Source organism: Cygnus atratus, chromosome 7 (assembly GCF_013377495.2).
Source record: "Cygnus atratus isolate AKBS03 ecotype Queensland, Australia chromosome 7, CAtr_DNAZoo_HiC_assembly, whole genome shotgun sequence".
Taxonomy (NCBI): Eukaryota; Metazoa; Chordata; class Aves; order Anseriformes; family Anatidae; genus Cygnus; species Cygnus atratus.
The window spans coordinates 21,546,681-21,565,409 of NC_066368.1; the positions used below are offsets into that span (position 1 = coordinate 21,546,681).

At 60.6% G+C, this 18,729-nt stretch overlaps 5 protein-coding genes across 6 annotated transcripts; 2 read left to right on the top strand and 3 right to left on the bottom strand.

The window, feature by feature from the left end:
- The first annotated feature begins 7 nt into the window (after positions 1-7).
- On the top strand, positions 8-4,807 carry ZNF511 (zinc finger protein 511). The gene is made up of 6 exons (XM_035538672.2): positions 8-163; positions 244-317; positions 892-1,093; positions 1,303-1,427; positions 2,302-2,487; positions 4,412-4,807. The coding sequence occupies exons 1-6, from the start codon at positions 29-31 to the stop codon at positions 4,479-4,481; spliced, it is 792 nt and encodes a 263-aa protein (XP_035394565.1). The 5' UTR covers positions 8-28; the 3' UTR covers positions 4,482-4,807.
- A 4,521-nt stretch (positions 4,808-9,328) lies between these two features.
- Positions 9,329-11,093, bottom strand: ECHS1 (enoyl-CoA hydratase, short chain 1). Of its 2 annotated transcripts, XM_035538725.1 has the most exons (8): positions 10,928-11,093; positions 10,556-10,753; positions 10,349-10,476; positions 10,176-10,275; positions 9,988-10,092; positions 9,793-9,912; positions 9,648-9,715; positions 9,329-9,560 (listed from the first exon to the last, which is right to left on the bottom strand). In XM_035538725.1, the coding sequence occupies exons 1-8, from the start codon at positions 11,061-11,063 to the stop codon at positions 9,495-9,497; spliced, it is 921 nt and encodes a 306-aa protein (XP_035394618.1). In that variant the 5' UTR covers positions 11,064-11,093; the 3' UTR covers positions 9,329-9,494. The 2 variants fall into 2 exon arrangements, with proteins under 2 accessions (XP_035394618.1, XP_050567866.1); XM_050711909.1 differs by lacking the exon at positions 9,988-10,092 and having other exon boundaries at positions 10,928-11,088.
- A 676-nt stretch (positions 11,094-11,769) lies between these two features.
- On the top strand, positions 11,770-12,156 carry SPRN (shadow of prion protein). Its single transcript, XM_035544406.1, has one exon. The coding sequence runs from the start codon at positions 11,770-11,772 to the stop codon at positions 12,154-12,156; it is 387 nt and encodes a 128-aa protein (XP_035400299.1).
- Positions 12,157-12,658: 502 nt separating this feature from the next.
- Positions 12,659-15,303, bottom strand: MTG1 (mitochondrial ribosome associated GTPase 1). The gene is made up of 11 exons (XM_050711922.1): positions 15,138-15,303; positions 15,004-15,070; positions 14,677-14,779; positions 14,514-14,594; positions 14,269-14,325; positions 13,940-14,030; positions 13,792-13,853; positions 13,470-13,566; positions 13,182-13,263; positions 12,979-13,091; positions 12,659-12,860 (listed from the first exon to the last, which is right to left on the bottom strand). Exons 1-11 carry the CDS (start codon positions 15,274-15,276, stop codon positions 12,763-12,765), a joined length of 990 nt encoding a protein of 329 aa, XP_050567879.1. The 5' UTR covers positions 15,277-15,303; the 3' UTR covers positions 12,659-12,762.
- A 459-nt stretch (positions 15,304-15,762) lies between these two features.
- Positions 15,763-18,718, bottom strand: PAOX (polyamine oxidase). Its single transcript, XM_035540819.2, has 7 exons — positions 18,559-18,718; positions 17,979-18,468; positions 17,668-17,867; positions 17,111-17,366; positions 16,738-16,850; positions 16,397-16,554; positions 15,763-15,913 (listed from the first exon to the last, which is right to left on the bottom strand). The coding sequence occupies exons 1-7, from the start codon at positions 18,704-18,706 to the stop codon at positions 15,782-15,784; spliced, it is 1,497 nt and encodes a 498-aa protein (XP_035396712.1). The 5' UTR covers positions 18,707-18,718; the 3' UTR covers positions 15,763-15,781.
- Between the last annotated feature and the right edge of the window lie 11 nt (positions 18,719-18,729).

Consider the following 18,729-nt stretch of genomic DNA (forward strand, 5'->3'; position numbering starts at 1 on the left):
GCGCCTGCGCGCTGCCCGGCCCGGCCCCATGGCGCTGCTCCGCCGCCTGCGGGAGCGGCCCCCGCCGCCCCCCGCCCCGGCGCCCCGCCGGGCTCCGCCGCGGCCGCCCTTCTCCTTCGCCCCGCGCCGCCTGCGCCTGGGCCCGCAGCACCCGCTGCTGGAGGTGAGGCGGAGCGGGGCGAGGCGGGGCGGGGAGCAGCGGCGCGGCCGCGGGCAGCCCCCAGCTCGCCTCTCCTCTTGCAGGACGGCGACGTGCAGAGACACCTGTACCTGCGGGACGCCCTCACGGGCCGGGCCGAGGAGGCGGAGAGACCCAGGTTCGGTGCTGGGGTTGTGGCAGCCGACAGGGGACCCCAGTGAGCGGCACCGTTACGGTCCTAACTCCGTCTTGTCTTTCGTCTGGTTTACGGATTGTTCGCGAAAAAGTCATCGAATACCCCGAGCTGGCAGGGTCCCGCAAGGATCACCGAGCCCAGCTCCTGGCTCCACACAGCACCACCCAAACCCCAAACCCCGTGTCTGAGAGCGGTGTCCAAACGCTCCTTCAGCTCTGTCAGGCTCGGTGCCGTGTGCCCAGTCCCTGGGCAGCCTGTCCCAGTGCCCGACCACCTCTGGGTGCAGAACCTTTCCCTAACACCAGCCTGACCCTCCCCTGTCCCAGCTCCGTGCCGTTCCCTCGGGTCCTGTCGCTGTCCCCAGAGAGCAGAGCTCAGCGCCTGCCCCTCCGCTCCCCGTGAGGGAGCTGCAGGCTGCAATTCTTCTTCTCCCCTTTCTTCTTAAAAAGGCCACAGTTAAAATCTTCTAAAGAGATACATGCAGCTTAGATTAAGGCACTAATTTATATATTGAGTATGGCTGTAACATACTGTTGATGTCCTAATTTCCTCATAGGGTATCTGAATTCTGTTGTCACATCTCTGGGTGCTCCCAGGTCTTTGACACCCTGGAGGGCTATGAGCACCACTACAACACGCTGCACAGGAATGTCTGCTCCTTCTGCAAGCGCTCCTTTCCTTCAGGGCATCTCTTGGATATCCACATCTTGGAGTGGCATGACTCACTCTTCCAGATAATGGCGGAGAAACAGAACATGGTGAGTCTTCCACTGGATGAGTCCTGTGGAAGTGGCAGTTGTCCTGTGTGTGGCGGGATGCTGGCAAGGCAGTAAGACTGGGAAAGCCACATTAACTTCTAGTTTTGCTCCATTCAGACATTATGAAGGAGGAGGGGAACCCACCAAAATGATCCTGCATCCCCCATAGGTTGCCTTTGCCAGTGATGTCCTTTTTTCCTGTCTTTCAGTACAAGTGCTTGGTAGAAGGCTGTACAGAGAAATTCAAGAGCAGCAATGACAGAAAGGATCACTTGGTCACCGTTCACCTTTACCCTGCTGACTTCCGATTTGGTAGACCAAAGAAAGTGAAAAGGTAACTGTTGAATTGCAGTATCACAACTGGTTTTCCCATGTAGAGGTAGTGTTGTGCTTCTCTGCTGGTTTGCTCCCTTTCCAGAGTAAGCAAGTTTTTACCTTATAAGACTCAGAAATTAAGTTTTCTGCCTTATCTTAATGTTGAAGTGTGTCAGTTCTCTCATGCTTTCTTGAGTTTAAATGCAAAGTCCAACGCCTCTCTGTGTCACCTTTTGCATGTTTTCTGCTTTATCTGCAACTCTTTGTGATACTCCACTCCCGAAAAGTGTGAGTAGGGAGCCTTTGTAAATTTAGTGGATGGTTTTCCCAGCTGGCTGCTCATTTCAAGCGGTGCATTTACTACAGGGATTAATACAGGGACTGATATTGCTTAAAACCATCGTCAGTGACCTGGATGATGGGATGAAGAGAAAATTCCTTTCCTGCCATGGGGGTGCAGCCATGTAATGGGTTCCTAAAGGAACAGGGAGCCTGGGTCTATGGAGTCTTTCAGCGCTTGCTTGGGTGACCTGCTCCAGTCATACAGTAAATCCTGTCTGAGGCAGAGGATTGGACTAAAGGCCTTCAGAGGTCCTGTCCAACCTAAGTTGGGAATCAAGCCTGTGAATAAGTTATGCTTTATGGATAGAAGAATAAAACGTAGGGACTAAGCTGTGTGCTATAACGCAGCAGTGCTAAAGACTTTTGCTTAGCTCTCAAGCAGCTTTATGGCCTCTGTGGGTGTTTTGTGTAGCCAAATGTCTTTCATGCAATAACTCACAAAAGTCTGACTTGACCTGCTTTATAACTTCATCATGAAATACCTTTTGTTTCCTTTGCTCTGGGCTCACATGGCATCTGCTGAGAAAGGATACAAAATTTTGTCTTTGCAGTGGCACCAAGCACATGAGCTGTCCCACGCAGCAGTGTGCAAGTGTGCCAGTGGATGTCAGCATGGAGACTTCGGAGCAATTCCAAGTGGACCCCATGGAAGTAGGGCCCAGTGAGAGCATGGAGATCCCTCAGCCTGCAGCCAGCCCCAGCCCTTCAGTGCCAGAAAAACGACTCTATAAATCCAGGTCTGTACCACTTGCCTTCACAGGCAAAAATTTCCAGGGTTGGAACTGTACCATCTTAGTTTCATACTGCAACACAGCTCAGGGTGTCTCTGTATTGAAGATAAAAGAGGTAATATTTCTATTTATTTTTTAAAAGCCCTTTTTTAAAAAAGAGAAAAGCATAAGGAATAAAAAGTGCGTGTATGCTGTGAAAGCCTTGTTAGCAAGTTGTTTCTGTTACTCTGCCAGCCCATGATCTCTTCCCAGAGTACTGCAGAATGGCATGATTCTGAAGGTAATTCTGTTGGAGTCTAAGCCCTAAAGTATTCAAAAAAGTTTCTGTCCTACTTTGTAGTGCTTTCCCATCCTAGCTGACTCTGGGCCAAGCTGGTGTGTTCGGCTGTAGCTTTCTGGGCTCCCATGCAGTCACAGGACAAGGTATAAATAAAGTAGGTGAACACCCTACTTACCTTTCCCAAGGCCAGATCAGCATTGCTGTATTTTCTGTTTTTTAGATAAAGGCATTACAGAAAATTGAATCTGAACAGCCTAATACTGCCTTGACTTTTGAAATCATCTTTATCACTTACTGTAAAATCTACACACAGTAGCAGCATGTGATGTGATCCAAAGGTCACTGAAGCAGCGTGTCACCCTCTTCACAGCACCTGGATTATTGACATTTTAGTGACAGTGGTAGTGGTCAATATAGTTCAAGTATCCTGGTCTCGGCACCAATAGTTCCAGGTTTTCCTTATACTATTCCAGCTAGCAAAGGGATACTTTGTTCTGAGTTTGCTGCATCTGAGACAGGCTCGCAGTCTGGAAGAAGTGTGGTGCGCCCACAACTGTACTGGAGTGCCGCACAGGGACCTCAGCTCCCTCGCACTTCCATTGGCATTTGCACTTCGCTTTGTCTGTAAAATTATGCTGTTTCACAACTCTAAATTGTGAAACCGTGTCTGAAAGTGCTCACCAACATGCTACAGCCTACTGGGTCTGCTTTTGACAGTAGCATGTAATGGTCTATGTGACAGAAAACTGTTGCTTTACATGTCCATGGGGTTAAGGTGATGCTAACTGGCTGACAGAGTGACATTTTAAGCTCGACTGCTTTTTCAGGAGTAACAGGTTATAAGCAAGGAAGAAAAGCTGTCTTGAATTTGACATGATGCTCCTGGTCATAAGAGACTTTACTGAAAGGCCTCTTTTACTGTTGCTTCTGCTCTTCGCAATCATACACCTCCACAAAAAAAAACCACTCTAATTTCCCAGTGGCATATTACATTTTGTAACAGCTTGTACCTGCTTGTGAAGAGAGAGGAGAGCCCTCCAGCACACAAATGAAATGTGCAGAATAAATGGAAAAGAAGACAGTGTTTCCCCCATATTTTGAAATAGGCTTTGACGATTTAGAAATTTTGCTTTGGTGTCTGTGATACCTTGCTCTTCCCATCTGGGTGCTGGAAATCACTCAAGGCATAAAACATCCCAGTGATCCTGTGGGAGATGGGGTGTTAAGGGATGGGCATGGGTGTTGGGAAACGGGCTGGCTATAAGCATACTGAGAGCTTGTCCAAGCGTATCAGTGTGCAGCCAGACCTTTGCACTAGCAACTTGTATCCTACAGAGCTCCTGCAGTGCTTAATGTGCTGGCAAAAGCTGAAATCAGTGACTGTTTCTGCAAGACTTCTAACACAGGCTGCAGCTGAGCCCTGTGCTTCAGGTCTTACTCTGTGCAGCAGTCAGTTCTGCACTGATACCAAATAAAGATCACTTAACTCATTCAACTCCAGCACCATTGCCTTGCATTCTTGGGCTAAGCCAGCTTCTCATTTTAAAGCATGAACGTTCCTGATAATTGAATGGTCACAGCAGGACCTCTGGTGATACACAAAGAGCAAAGATCTCACAAATGCGTGTTAACAGATGTCTCTCTTTCCAGGGTCCCATCCACAATTTGCTTCGGGCAAGGTGCCACCCGGGGATTCAAAGGCCCAAGGAAGAAAGTCTGAAGCACTAGAGATAGTCACAAGATGAAAAGACACCAGCTGCCACCACCAGCAAACATTATCGATGGTGCGGTGGCCATGCAGGAATATTTGCAGTCACATGCAAGGATCCACTCCCTTTCGGGAAAGTGGAGACAACAGGGGTTGTGCGGTTTGGGATGCATAAATATCCTGGGAGGTGCTTTGCTACAGTCCCTTTGTGTCTGCGAACCTCATCCCTTTGAGAGGATTTCTGAGCAGAGCCATGCTTATATTCATCCTCCATGAGCCACAAAGCTCTCTTCTCTGATACCCCCAAAACCAAACTACAGATAAATTTGTCTGCCTCTGTGCTGCTGAGTTGTCGTGTCTCATCAGCAGCAGGACTCCTCTGGGTAGTAGCAGCTTTCTAGACATACCTTGCCTGATCTTGGTAAATGATTTTCTGAACTCCAGACAGTCACACGAATTGCACAGACTTAATCACTGCCAAAAATGCAGCAGGGGTAACACAGAGAAACATCCACTGTATGCCCTCTTCTTCTAGGAAGCCCTGCATCCTCCCAGCCCCATCAGCTGGCCTGCTGGATGAGTATCACACTTCCCTACCAGCCTTACTCACCTGCAGGTGAGGACTGTGTTTGTATGGAGCAGTGTCTGAGAAGGGCTGTTGGAGTGGCTTAGGGCTGCGCTGCTCCTGAGTGAAACCATGCATGCAGAAAAAACATTATATTTGCCATACCTGTATCTTCTGCAGTCTTGCCTTCGGTGTACTGAGCAGAGTATGTCTGAAAGCCCCTAGATAACAAGGCACAACACTTTCACGGTCTAGCTTACTTTTTGTCTGACGTTTTCTAGCAGCATTATTGAAAGATCATGGTGCAAACAGCCCTGCTGACAGCATATGCACATGGGGTGGGGTGAACTTCGGTTTCTTGTCACCAGTTGCTAGCAAAAAGTTCCAGCCTGCAGCAGAGCACCGCAACGTGGAGGTGAGAGTAAAGGTGCTGTCTTGCAATGCAGGTGGAGCCAGAAAGGCAGAAGGAACCTTTGGCCTTTGCCCCAAATAACTCCAAAATCAGTTGATGATGGAGATGATTTTTCCATCCATAAAGAAAAAAGAATCACAGGAGGTTGCTGGTATGGCATTTATCCAAGAAGCTTAGGATCTGTAATTGCTTTTTTTCCCTCTCGCCTCTCTAGAAGGAACAAAAGGCAAAAAAAGATTTAAAAACTCTTTGCAAATAGGAGCAGAGAGCAATTTTTAAAGGGACATAAGTGATTTCCTTTTGAGTTTTAAAATGTTTCATTCTGTTTAAAACAGCTGGTTTGTCCAGCTTTAATCCTTGCTCCTCAGCTACAGCAGTCCCTGGCCAACAAACCCACTGGAGCTGAGTAGAGTGGAGGGTTAGAGGGAAATGTGGAAAGGGAGGGCAGGGACAGAGTGAAGGCTGTGCAGAGGGAAGCACAGGTGCTGGGAGGGACAAATGGGATGGAGGATATTACAGAAGGAGGGATGCCACCCCACATCTGGTGCCTGCCACCACCCACAACTTCAGCAGTGCAGCAAGCGCCATGCACTGCCCTGGGACCTCCAGCAGCAGAGGCAGGCCATCAAAAAAAGCACGTCCCAAAGCAGGAAACCCCTAATGAGATATTTCCGTGCTGAGATAACTGAAAATGTTAAGTCCCTGAGCCTGCAGGCTCGGGTGTGCTGAGGTATGAAGATCACACAGGAGAAACCAAGTCTGCTGCTCAGTGCTCCCCCTTGTATGTTTAGCTCTGAAGCTTCCATCTGGAAGCATCTTTCTTCATTTTTCCCAGACTCTGAGTGTCCACCCTTGGTCTTAAAAAAATAAGTAAAAATCATAATCACAGACTCTGGACTCATTGCTGCCTCTTTTGGGGGGGATCAGCTTTTTGCGGAGTCCACGGGCCAGCCTTTCCTGGGTGGCTGGTGCCGTTGAGAAAACTTTTATTTCAAGCAGGGAAGTGAAGGGCATGTGGTGTGACCCCCGCTTAGCTTTGGCATCCCTGGCATGTCTCTGGTGGCACACTACCCCGTGGCTGGTGGCTCTTGGAGCTTGGTTCTTCCATCCCTTGTCCCCAGCTCGCTCCTCCCTGGCAGTGCTGCTGCTGGGGATGCCAGGCCTGCAGGGCTGTCTCCAGTCACTGGAGCCATCAGTGGACTTGGGATGTGGGCGGGTGCCGCCCTGAGGTCTTGCAGCCTTCAAAGACGGAGATCTTTCCAGCTCCCCCTACTTCGCCAGCCCAGGAGCCCTGTGCTGCAGAAGACAGGTCTCGTGAGGCCCCACCTGCCGGTGCAGCCAGCACAGGAGGGACCTGTTGGAGAGGGTCCAGAGGAAGCCACGAGGATGATCAAGAGGCTGGAGCACCTCTCCTTGTGAAGACAGGCTGAGGGAGCTGGGATTGTTCAGCCTGGAGTAGAAAAGGCTCCAGAGAGACCTGATAGCAGCATTCCAGTGCCTAAAGGGGGCTACAGGAAAGCTGGAGAGGGGCTCTTTGTCAGGGGGTGTAGTGATAGGACAAGGGGGAATGGCTTTAAACCAAGCGTAGGTTTAGGTTAGATATTAGGAAGAAATTCTTCACTGTGAGGGTGGCAAGACACTGTCCCAGGCTGCCCAGAGAAGCTGTGGATGCTCTACCCCGGCAGTGCCCAAGGCCAGGTAGGATGGGGCTTTGGGCAACCTTGGTCTAATAGGAGGTGCCCCTGCCCGTGGCAGGGGTTGGAACCGGATGGGCTTTAAGGTTCCTTCCAACCCAAACCATTCTGTGATTCTATTCTATGAATCTTGGAGGTGCTGTCTCTGGCTCCAGCACTGCCCAAGTCCAGCACTGCAAGAAGAGGAGGTGGTTGAGCAGCTTTGGCTTGCTGCAGAGGTTTTATGCCCCAGAAAAGGAAAACAAAGCAAAACAAAAACCCAACAAAAGAAAAGGCAGCCAGCTCTAGGCTTTTTCTCCTCCCAGTTATTCTGCCTCATTCACAAGCTGTACCCGAGGGTCAGAGCAGAGGACAAGCCCCAGATTCACCACTTCCACCCAATGCACTAAAATGGCAGGATTGCCTGCTGCTCACCTGCTACTCGCCTGCTGCTGGCACCCACCAGCACCATCCTGCTGCAACAGGTGGGAGATGGCACCAAAATCCCACTGGGATTCAGGCACAAGGTGAGCAGGAAGCTTTGTCACGTGCAGGAGGTGCTGCTGAGGAAATGCCCACACGCTCGCAGCCTCACGCACTGCTCCAGGCCCCAGCAGCTGCTAGCTCAACCATTACAGTGGCGGCAGCTGTCCTGGCAGTGCTGTAGCCACTGAAGCCATGCGCAGTACTTGGAGTAACATGGACAAAATGCAGCACGTCCACCATCACCTCCCTGGGGCTTGGGGTGCGAGCCACAAAACACAGGCCCACACCGCACCACTGTGTGCTGGGACGGACCATCTCAATGCCCTGCTAGCGGCCAATTCCTTTCTTAAAACACCAACGACCCCCTTCTGTACTGCTCACCCGCCTGCGCAGCAAAGCCCAGTAGTGCACGGCGGGGGGCAGCTGCAGTCTTGCATGGTGAAGTGCATGTGTCCCAGTGTACGGCAGGGTGCAGGTGCAGCAGTGCAGGGAAGGGTGCACCGGCACTGCTTCCCCACGGAGCACCAGGGGACACGTGGCTGCACCGCACCTGAGGACAAAGTGCGGGGCGAAGGCCAGGTGCGGGCAGAGGCAGCCATGGCTCTGTGCGGCGCAGCTGTCCTGCTGGGCACCGCTCTCCTCCTGCTGGCCCCCGGGGGCACCCAGGTGAGCCTGAGCCTCTGCGGTGCAAGGAACCCTGATGCGAGGAGCCACTGCCCTCATGCATGCCCCCCTCTCTCCTGCAGGCTCTCGACGGCCCCGTTTGGGAGGATGTGGACGTGAAGCTGGATCTGGCGAAGGAAATGTAAGAAATATCATGGCACCGCTGTTCAGGGGGGTGGTGATGGATCTGGCTGGGAAAAGCAGCAGGCAAAACAACACCCCCACGCATAAGGCACCTCAGGGGGAATGCACTGCTCTCGCTGCGTGTGATTTGCCTGCCCCGCTGCCCCACATGCTGCCTCTGCTCTCCCTTCCAGCCTCCTGGGTCGAAGAGCGGTGGAGCCACCAGAAGAAGGTGAATGGGCCAAGGATGCTGGAGCAGGTAGCATGATCTGTCCTGGCAGCGCCCAGGCCTTGTGCCACCGCCTTGGCCACTTAAAACCTCTGTTCCCCCCTGCAGGGTCACCCCAAGTCCAGGTGGGACCGGAGGAGGACCGCGACTACCTCTACCACTCTGTAGTGGAGGCTGAGGCCGAGGAGCCTGCTGACCTCGGGAAACCCCTGGCTCTGTCCATGGAGGTGCAGAACGGCCCTGAGAAGGACCGCGACCACATCTACCATGGCTGAGTGGGACTGTGGCCCTGCCCGGGCTGCAGACGAGAGGCTCTGCCCTCCCCAGTAGCCCCCCAGTAAAACCTCTCCGCACTCCTTATCCTGGTTGTCTCCTCGTTTCTGCCAGGAGCACAGTTCTACAGTTCTATACCATCTGGGGGTGTTTAAGGAAAGGTTGGATGTGGTACTTAGGGACATGTGGGTTTAGTGGGTAATATTGGTGATAGCGAAACAGCTGGATCAGATGATTGTGGAGGTCTTTTCCAACCTTAATGATCCTATGATTCTGTACGACAGCACAGCCTCAAAATTCTCAGCTTTGGGGAACCCTGACAGGCTGGGAGGGGGCTCAGCCCATCACCCTGGTGCGGTGTGGGGATCTCAGCAAACCCCAACACTTCCCAGCTTGGGCAGGCCCCTGCCTGGCTACCAGCAAGGACACCGATACTGCGGCAGCACCAGGAAAGCCTTTTAATAGCGATGTCGAACTCTCTGACAAGGATCGCCTTGCCCAGTGCAGAGGTAAGCAGGGTGATGTGGTGCTGGGGGCAGGGCGTACGCCCAGCTGAGGCACATGGGTGACAAACGGCAGCCGACACCTGTGCCATCACAGCTCAGCTGTCAGTGAAGTTCGCTTTGCGCTTTTCCACAAACGCCGTCATCCCTTCCTTGCGGTCATCCTAGCGGAAGAGTAGAGGTTGGGGGGGGGGGGAGGCCGTGGCCCTGCTCCACCCGCACAATGCGCCCACGGCTGGCCCCACACTCACAGTGGCAAAGGTGGCGTAGAAGAGCCGCTTCTCTGTCCTGTTCCCCTCCGCCAGTGTTGTCTCAAAGGCTGGGACAGGGGGAGAAGATGGGGACACCGTGCAGCCAGCACCTCCCACGGTGCCCCCTACCCCTAAAAACCCATACCAGCATTGACAGATTCCTTTGCCATAGCCACCACCAGCTTGGAGTTGCCGGCGATCTTCTCAGCACAGCTGATGGCCGCGTCCAGCAGCTTGTCCACGGGGAAGACCTTGCTGACGAGACCTAGAAGACAAGCAGGGAGCTGGCAGCAGGGTTGGGGGAGTGTTGCCGTGATGCTGGCCTCACCCACATCCCTACCTGCTGCCTTGGCCTCCGCTGCCGAGATCCGCTCCCCAGTGAGCACCATCTCCATGGCCAGCGACTTCCCCACCGCCCTGGTTAGCCTCTGCGTCCCGCCAGCGCCTGGGGAAGGGGTGCTAGGCACAGCGGGCGGGGACCCCCAGCTGTCCCTGCCCTGTCGAGGGGGCTGCGCGACCCGCGCTCACCTGGGATCGTCCCCAGCAGGATTTCGGGCTGCCCGAACTGCGCCGTCTCCCCAGCGTAGATGATGTCGCACATCATGGCCAGCTCACACCCGCCGCCCAGCTGGCCACACAGCAGGGTTAGCGTGGGCGCGCGGCGTGTGGCGGAGGGCACGCAGGGACACAGGGACACTCACGGCGTAGCCGTTGACAGCGGCGATAGTGGGTTTCCGGACGGTGGCCACCCGGTCCCAGCCGGCCAGGAAGGCGCCGCCGTAGCACTGCTGGAAGTTTTTGCCCTGCATCTCCTTGATGTCGGCACCGGCTGCAACGGGAGCAGGGGCGGTCGGGGCGCGGGGACCCCGAGGCGAGCAGGGCGGGGAGGCGGGTGGCGGCGGCGCTACCTGCGAAGGCCTTGTCGCTGCCGGTGATGACGATGGCGCCCACCTGCGCGTCGGCCTCGAAGGCGTCGAGCGCCCGCCGCAGCTCCGCCATCAGCCCCTCGCAGAGGGCGTTCAGCGCCTGCGGCCGCTGCAGCCGGATCAGGCCCACGCTGCCCTTGGCCCCCGCCTTCTGCACCTGCAGGAACTGGAAGGGGGGCCCTGCCCGCGGCCCGGTAACCGGTCACGCCGCCGTCGGCGGCAACCCCGCGCCCCCCCCCCCCCGCTCCCAGCGCCGCGCCGCCCGCCGCCATTTCAAGGCGACCTTCGCCCGGCGCGGCGCCCCCTCGCCCCGCGGGGCGCTCCCGGTGCCCGGAGCCCCGCCGCCCCGCTCACCGGCGCTGCTGCAGCCCCGCGCCGCCGGCAGGGGCCGGCCCGGCGGGACGGGGACGGGGACGGGGACGGGGACGAGCGGGCGGCGGCGGGCGACGGCGGCGGGGCGGAGGAGCGCGCGCACGGCGGCGGCGGCCATGGCAGCGGAGCGCGGCGGCGGACGGCGGCCGAGGCCACACCCCCCGCCCCCGCGGAGCGCCCATTGGCTGGCGCGGCCCCGCCCCGCGGCGCGCCCCGGGGCTGGCGCGCGGCCCCGCCCCACGCCGCGCGTGGGCGCGCACCGGCTGCGCAGCCCCGCTGCCGCCCCCCCCCCCCCCCCCCGCCCGCCGCCCGCGGCACGGCCGGAGCGGAGCGGAACCGGCGGCGGCCCCGGTCCCGGTGAGCGCGGGGCGCGGGCGGGAGCGATCGCGCGCGTGCGTGGAAGCGCGCGGCCGCGGCGGTGCACGCCGGCGACGCGCGGGGGGGGAAGGAGCGGGGAGCGCGCACCCGCGGGCGTGATTTGGGCGCGGGCACGCGGCCCGCACGGCGGTGCCGGCAGCCTCCCGTCGGGGCCGAGCGCGAATCCGCACGTGGGCGCGCCGGAGGGTGCGCGCTTGCAACGGCAGCGCGGACACGCGGTTGCACACGCGGCCGTGCCACGCGCGCGTGAGCCCGTGCGCACGCACGCGCAAGACTCAGCGGGGCGCGCGTGCAACCCGTGCGCTGCTGCGCGTGGTACACCCCGCACGCCCCTCGAGCGTCGCGTGAGCGAGGGCGCGCGCGCAACCCCGGCACGCTCTGCACGTGCTCGCATGCCCGCCAGGCACCCGCGCGGCCCGGCCCTCCCTGTGCGCAGGTCCCGCGGGATGAGGCGGCGCGTGGCGTGGTGCTGGACGCTGATGCTGCTCGCCGCCGCCTTCTGCGACGTGGCCGCCGGCAAGGGTGGGCGCGGGGGCGCCCGGGGGTCCGCACGGGGCAGGGCGCGGGGGGCTGCCCGCAGCCGGCCGAGGGCCCTGCCCCGCTACGGTGGGGCCCTGCGCGTTGCGGCAGCGGCGGCGGCTGGCGGGGCGGCGGCGGGGGCCGCGCTGCAGCGAGCCCGGCTGGCCGGCGGGCCTGACGACGGCATCGAGTACCGCGAGGGCAACGGGACGGCCGGCGCGTGGACCTCGGTGGCCCCAGGCTGGGCGGCGTGGGGCCAGGTCGCCTCCTGGCTCTGCCCGCTCGCTGCCCTCCTGCACCGCTTGGTGGCCTGATCCTGCCCAACCCCCAACGAGGACCAGACACCTGTGCCTGGCCAGAGGTGCCCCCGCTGTGGGGCAGGACCCCACAGAGCCCTGGGCTCACGGCCTCCCTGCGCCAATGCTGAGCCCCACCGCCTCAGGTGCCCCTGTTTGTACCACCCCTTCGCACGTGGGATTCTCGATGTTTCGACAGTGACAGCGCAGCAATAAAGCTAGGCAGAAAGTACACGTGACTGGCTGCGGCCCAAGCACGGAATACGGGATGGGTGGCACAAGCTGAGCGCCCGGGGCAGCTGAAGCCCCTGTTCCAGGGCCACAGTGGTTTTATCTGGGGCTGGAGGTTGCGACTGCAGTGTTTGGTTTCTGCTGGAGGCACCCAATTCCCCCAGTCCTTGCGGGGTGGCCACAGCCATCCCTGAGGCACCTCATCCCCCACAGCAACACTACAGGGCAGTGCCCATGGCACAGCCTCCCCCCGCCCCCCCCAGCCACACAAGATCCAGCAAGGCACAGATCAGCAAAAGTCGCTTTAATCATACCCCCATGCTGCCAGGGTCTGCCTCCCTGCTGCTGCTGAGATCTCTGCACCCCTTGGTGAGCCCACGCTGACCCCATCCCTCAGTCCAGTGTCACCCTACCCAGGCGTCCGGCACGGAAGGCACGCAGGAACTCGTAAGCAGCAGCTGAGTAGTTGAGCATCGTCACGTTGACATTCCCTGGAGAAGCAGGCAGCGGATGTGAAGGAAGGTGCCAGAGGCTGGTGCTAGCCCTCAGCAGAGTCCACAGCCCTACAACCCTCCGAAACCCAAGGACCACAGAGTGCCCCACACTCACCTGTTCCCGTGAGCACCTTCACCTTCTGCGTCTTGCCCAGGATGAGCGCCACATGCTTCAGTACATGCCCAATGTCGTCACTGGCCTCAGGCAGCCCATAGTGCTGCACGTACCTGCCAGAAGGATGTGGCTGCCACCCGGCCTGGCACGTGGCTGCGCCTCAGGGTGCCTCCGGCTCCTCCCCGTCTCCACGCCATGCTCACCCAAATTGCTGCTGCCTGTTCAGCGTGTACAGCAGGTAGTCAGCCATGATGTCCTCCCCGACCAGGTGGTCACGGATAGCTCCTGGAAGAGAGGGCAAGTCCCAGCACCTTCAGCCTGCCTCAGCTCTGCGCTACGGCAGCCCCGCTCCCAGCCCTGTCACCTCTCCCTGCACTCATGCATGGCCTGTGGACACTAGGCCAGACACAAAGCCCTCAAGCGTTGGCTGCGGACAATGACGCTGCTCTGCCCAGTGGCCAGCGCCAGCTCAGGCCCTGAATGCATCTTACCACACAGTGCCAGCTTCATGCCCGTCTCCACGTCCCCCAGCTTTGGGGGCAGCACTCCAGGAGTGTCCACCAGGTACATAAGGGGCGTCTCACAGACCTGCAGTGGGACGGCGGGGCTGTTACACAGGCAGGGACACGTGGCCCAGTAATTAGCAACACGGGCTCAGGCAGCGGTGGTGACACCACTAACAAGCTGAGCTCTTCATTGAGTCTTGCTGCAAAGTAACGGGGTACCTTGACAGGCTTCTGAGGACATGCAAGTGCACAGGCCCTTCCCCAAGGCCAGCACCCACCCAGCTGGCAGGGAGAAAAGGGACAGTACCTGAATTCTGGTCAGCACTGCCTTGGTGACACCCGGCTCGCCACCGACTGCGGTGGCTTTTCCTTTGGGGAAAGGAGAGAGTGAGGGAAACAAGTGACATGCCTCGGCACGGCTATGCCAGTGGCTCCTTCCCACGCCAGAGAAATACCCTTTCTGAGGTGCAGCCTCCGCAGCGAGTTGATGAGTGACGACTTGCCCACGTTGGGCACACCGATCACCATGATGCTGTACTCGGCGTTCTGGAAGCAAGGAGGATACACGCAGGCAGAAGCCAGTTACCAGCCAGCTACACCTCAGCAGCCACACAGAAGTAACCCAGTGTTTGCCGGCACTTCCAGGCGTGCAGCACCCTCTCCTCAGCGGGATAGGGAGGTGCCTGCAGCCCTGATTCCCTGGTCACCCACTTGCTGGTGCCGCACTGAGACCGCAGGCCCAGAGTGACATTGGACACATGCTTGCAGTCTTGTCTCTTCTTACCTCAGCCCTGTGGTAGCGGGGGCTGCTGTTGATGAGCTTGGCAACCAGGGGGACAATCTGCAGGGAAGCGGGGAGAAGGAGAAGTGGGGCCAAGGAGAGGATGGGGCACCTTGGCCAACTGGAGCCAACCTTGGAGGTGTGGAATGCAGTGGACCAGCGATGCTGGTCACCAGGCATGCTACTACATGTCACCTCCCCACAGCATGGTGCAGCCGGGTGCCACACTGGGGTTGCTGTCCCGTTACCTTCTTGACATTGCTGTCCCGCTGGCAATCAGCAAAGACAACGTGCAAACATCCCTGCTGCTTCAACTGCTCCAGGACTTTCTGTGGAGACAGAGGCACTTCTGGCACTGTCCTGCACTGGCCCCACAGGACCCTGGCCAGCTCCAGCACCCCTTGTGCTCACCGGCTGCTGGCGAGGGTCGGCCAGGTCCATCTTGTTCAGAACCAGAACGTGTGGGCGGATGCCCAGTGCCTCCTGCAGCATGGGGTTACGGCCTGACAGCGGGATGTGCACGCTGCTAAGGTGAACGACCGTGTGCTGGCAGTGGGGGCAGATACAGGGGAAAACAGAAGGGCTGGGGGGGGGGGGTCCGGGGGCCAGTTTGGGGGTTACAGGGCTTGTACAGTGGAGGGTGGGGGGGGGAGGGGAGGGTTAAGGGACTTGGACCAGGGCAGCGGGGGGCGATAGGACACGGGGCGAGGTGCCGGGGAGGGTGCCGTGGCGGAGGATATGCGAGCGTCGTGCACCTCGACGAGGCAGTCGGCGCGCCGCAGGGAGCCCCGCATCTGCCGCAGCCCTGGAACGCAGCGCCGGGTGAGCGGCGGGACGCCCGCGGAGGGGCTCGCCCGCCGCCGGGCCCTCACCTTTGGCCATGTGCCCGGGGAACCAGGAGGCCACGTCGCGGCCGCCGAAGTCGAAACGAGCCCGGAAGGCGCCGGGCCCCGAGCGAGGCCCGCCCGCGGCGGCGGCGGCCGCTCTCAGCGCTCCCGCCCACCCCGTCATGGCGGCGCGGGCGGCGGCGGCGGCGGCGGCGGCAGCGGGCAGGCGAGGGAGGAGCGGGCCGCGGCGGGCGGGGCCGCCACCGGGGGCCGGGGCCTCGCTCCGCTCCGCTCCGCCCCGCCCCGCCCCGCCCCGGCCGCCGCCGTTCTCCCCTCAGAGCCATGGCGACGCCGCGCCCTGCCGAGCCTGCGGCGGGGGGCGAAGCCTCGGCGGCGGGGCCGGGCGGGGCCCGAGGGGCGCCCCCCGCGGTCCCCGCCGCTCCCCCCCCGCCGCCCGCCGCCGCCCCCCAGCCGCCGCCCGCCCCGGGGCCCGCCGCGGAGCCTGCCCTCCAGCCTGCCCTCCAGCCCGCCCCGCAGCCAGGCCCGGCGACGGCCCCGCTGGACGACGCGCGCTTCATGATCGCCGGCACCAACTGGTACTAGCGGCGCTGCGGGCCCCGCGGGGCGGGGGGGCCCCCGGCGGCCCCGCGTTCAATAAAGGAGGCTCGGATGGCTGCGGCGAGGCGGGTTTATTGCCGGTCGGCGGCTCGCGGCAGCCGGTTGAGTCGGTCGGCCTCCCGCCAGCCCGACAGCAGCGCCCCGTGCGTGGTGGAGTAGAAGGTGCGGTGGGTGGCCTCGCCGGCGAAGAGGAGCTGCAGCGGCTGCGGGGAGGCGGGAGGTGAGCTCCCCAGCGGGGGGGGGGGGGGGGGGGCTGTGCTCCCCCAGGACCCAGAGGCCTCCCAACCCCGAGGTCCGGCGGGGGGGGGGTGCCCCCTCGCATGCACAGCCTGCTGTGCAGCTGTGCGGAGAGCAAGAGGCAGGCGCCTCTGTACACCTCAGGCACCGTGGCAGAGGCCCAGGAGGAATACTGCGTGGCCTGAGGACGCTGGAAGGTGGGTGGGGGGAAGCTGCACGTCCCCAGAGTTTATGGGAATGGGGTACCCCCCTCATCCCTGAAGCTCGGCAGGAGGACTCGAGCATCGTGGGCTCCTGAACAGAGCAGAAGCCGTCTCCCTGTCCTCCTTGGGGTGCCCTGTTCCCACCTGTGGCCACCCATCCCCACGCATCTCCACCCAGTCAGAGGAACAGCACCAGGGTGGCTGTCCCATGGGTCCCATACACCCGCCATCTCCCAGGGTAATTACCCTGGGGTCTGAAGCATCCTCAGGCAGAGGCTGGGCCAGCGCATCGATGTCATCCCCTGAGCTGCCAACTGCCACGTAACTGTAGGAGCCCCGGGTGTAGGGTGCACTGTGCCACTGGGACCGGAGCATGCTCCGGGGAGCAGGCAGGCGTGGGTTCCCTACACACATGGGGACAAAGCTGAGACCTGTCCTCCCAGCACCACTCCGGGTGTCAGGAGAGCCCCCCCCAGCCTTCTGCCTAAGCAGCCTGGGAGCTCTTGCATGGAGATTTAGGGGATCTTCCATCTCTGAAGGCAGTCACCCTGGCCCCACTGGGCAGCAGCAGGTAGGGGAGCAGGTACCTGTCAACGTGCGGAGAACGCTGGTCATGGTGTGGAGAACCTCTGCATCGCTTAGCGTCTCCATGTACTCCGCCTCCTTCCCAGCAATGAAGCCACAGAGGACGTGTCCAAGCCTGGGGGAGGGAGAGGAGGGCACCCGTCAGGATGGCAGGCGATGGGGCTGGATCCGCGCAGGCAAGAGCCCTCTCTGCCCTGGGAACACCACCATTCCCACTGTGCCGCAGCCAGAGGTGACAGCGGCTCTGTGAAGGCTTGACGCCACAGACGGAACCGAGATGCTCATTCACGTTGCCCTGAAGGTGCCCAAACATAGCACTGCCTGCCAGCACTGCAGAGACGCCGTGGTGTGGGGCTGAAGCGCCCAGCCACATACTGCTCTGGTGGCTGGAGGACCACAAAGCCGATGAGCTTCTTGAACCAGCTGGCCTCCAGGTCAGTGCTGGGCTCTGCAAGGGGCGACTCGTCCTCCCACACCACTTCCAGGAGCTGCTGCTCGGGCTCCCAGAAGGGCTGCTCAAACTCCAGGAAGATCTTGTTGTTGGTGCCGAAGCCCAGGCGGCGAATGGCCTCTGCTTTCCGCTTGGGCAGGGGGGGCTGGAAAAAGTCCTGATGGTGTTCTTTGAGGAAACCTACAGAGAGAAGATCAGGCAGCTCCTTCCACTGCAATCCAGCTGCTCACTGAGCCTGGGGTGGCAGTGAGGCTCAGCAGGGTGATGCAGCAGTCAGGGAAGGGAATAGGGCCCCAGTGCTTGGGTTTGGGATACTTCCTCCTCGTGGTCCATGGGAAGGGGAGGCTGGGAAGGGGCTCAGGCCAATCCTGCCCATCTTCAGCCTTGCCAGCCAGCAGCAGCGGACAGGAACATCCCCTCGTGGTGTGGGGCAGGGACTGGGTGCCAGGGGATGGGCAGGGCAGGGAATCGGTGGTCTCACCCAGCGGGACGGTGATGATGACGTGGTCAGCGAGGAAGGAGTCACCGTCCTCGCACTCCACCCGGACGGGGAAGATCCTTGCCACATCCCCCTTCTCACAGAAGGACCCCTGCCACTGGATGGTTTTCACTGGCTTGTTGAGCAGGACGGTGCCCTCAGGCAGAGCTGCGAGCATGCGGTCGGGCAGGCTGCTGTAGCCGCTGTGGGAGAGGATGACAACAGGGGTGCCTACCTTCCCCGCTTGGTCACCCTGCGTGGGACCCCACCAGGGCGTCCCCAGCGCTCCCCTCTGCTCCCTGCCCCACACTTACCCCGGGAAGGTGCAGTCCAGGCCGGGCAGCGAGGTGTACTCCCCAAAGGACCCCAGGGCCACCAGGTCCATGCTATGGGTGCCGCTGATGCAGCACTCCAGCTTGAGACAGGTGCTGAGGATGGCCAGCCGGAGCCGCTTGCTGTCCTCGTTCTCATCCCAGGTGTGGGCCAGCCGGGCGAGCTCTGCCCGCAGGTACTGCCCCACGCCGGCAGCAGGCAGCTCCTTGGCATGGAGGAAGGCCTGGGTCGAGCCCAGCAGCTCAGCGAAGAGGGCGCGGGTGCTGCTCACCAGCTCGGGGCTCAGCACCTTCCCCGAGCTGCCGTAGGTGACACAGGGCAGCAGCGGGTGCCCCCCCGCCTCCACCCGCTGGTTCTCCTCCTCGGCAGCGCCGGGCCCCAGCAGGCCCCAGCAGGAGGCCAGGCGAAAGACGGGGTTCCCCTCCGAGGGCCCGTGGATCCAGTGCGCGCCCAGCTCCGCCAGCCCCGAGGCTGCAGGAGGGGGACGGGCTCACCCCGGGGCTCCCGACCCCGAGCACGGAGCCCCCCCCCCCCCCCAGCGCCGTGCCCCCCGCTCCCTACCGAAGGGGCGGCTCCAGATGCGGCCCCCGGCGCGGCTCCCCGCCTCCAGCAGCCGGACAGCGCCGGGGCCCTGCAGCCGCTGCGCCGCCCCCAGCGCCGCCAGCCCCGCGCCCACCACCAGCACCCGCCGCCCGCCGCCGCCCTCCATGGTGCCCGGGCCGCTTCCGGGGC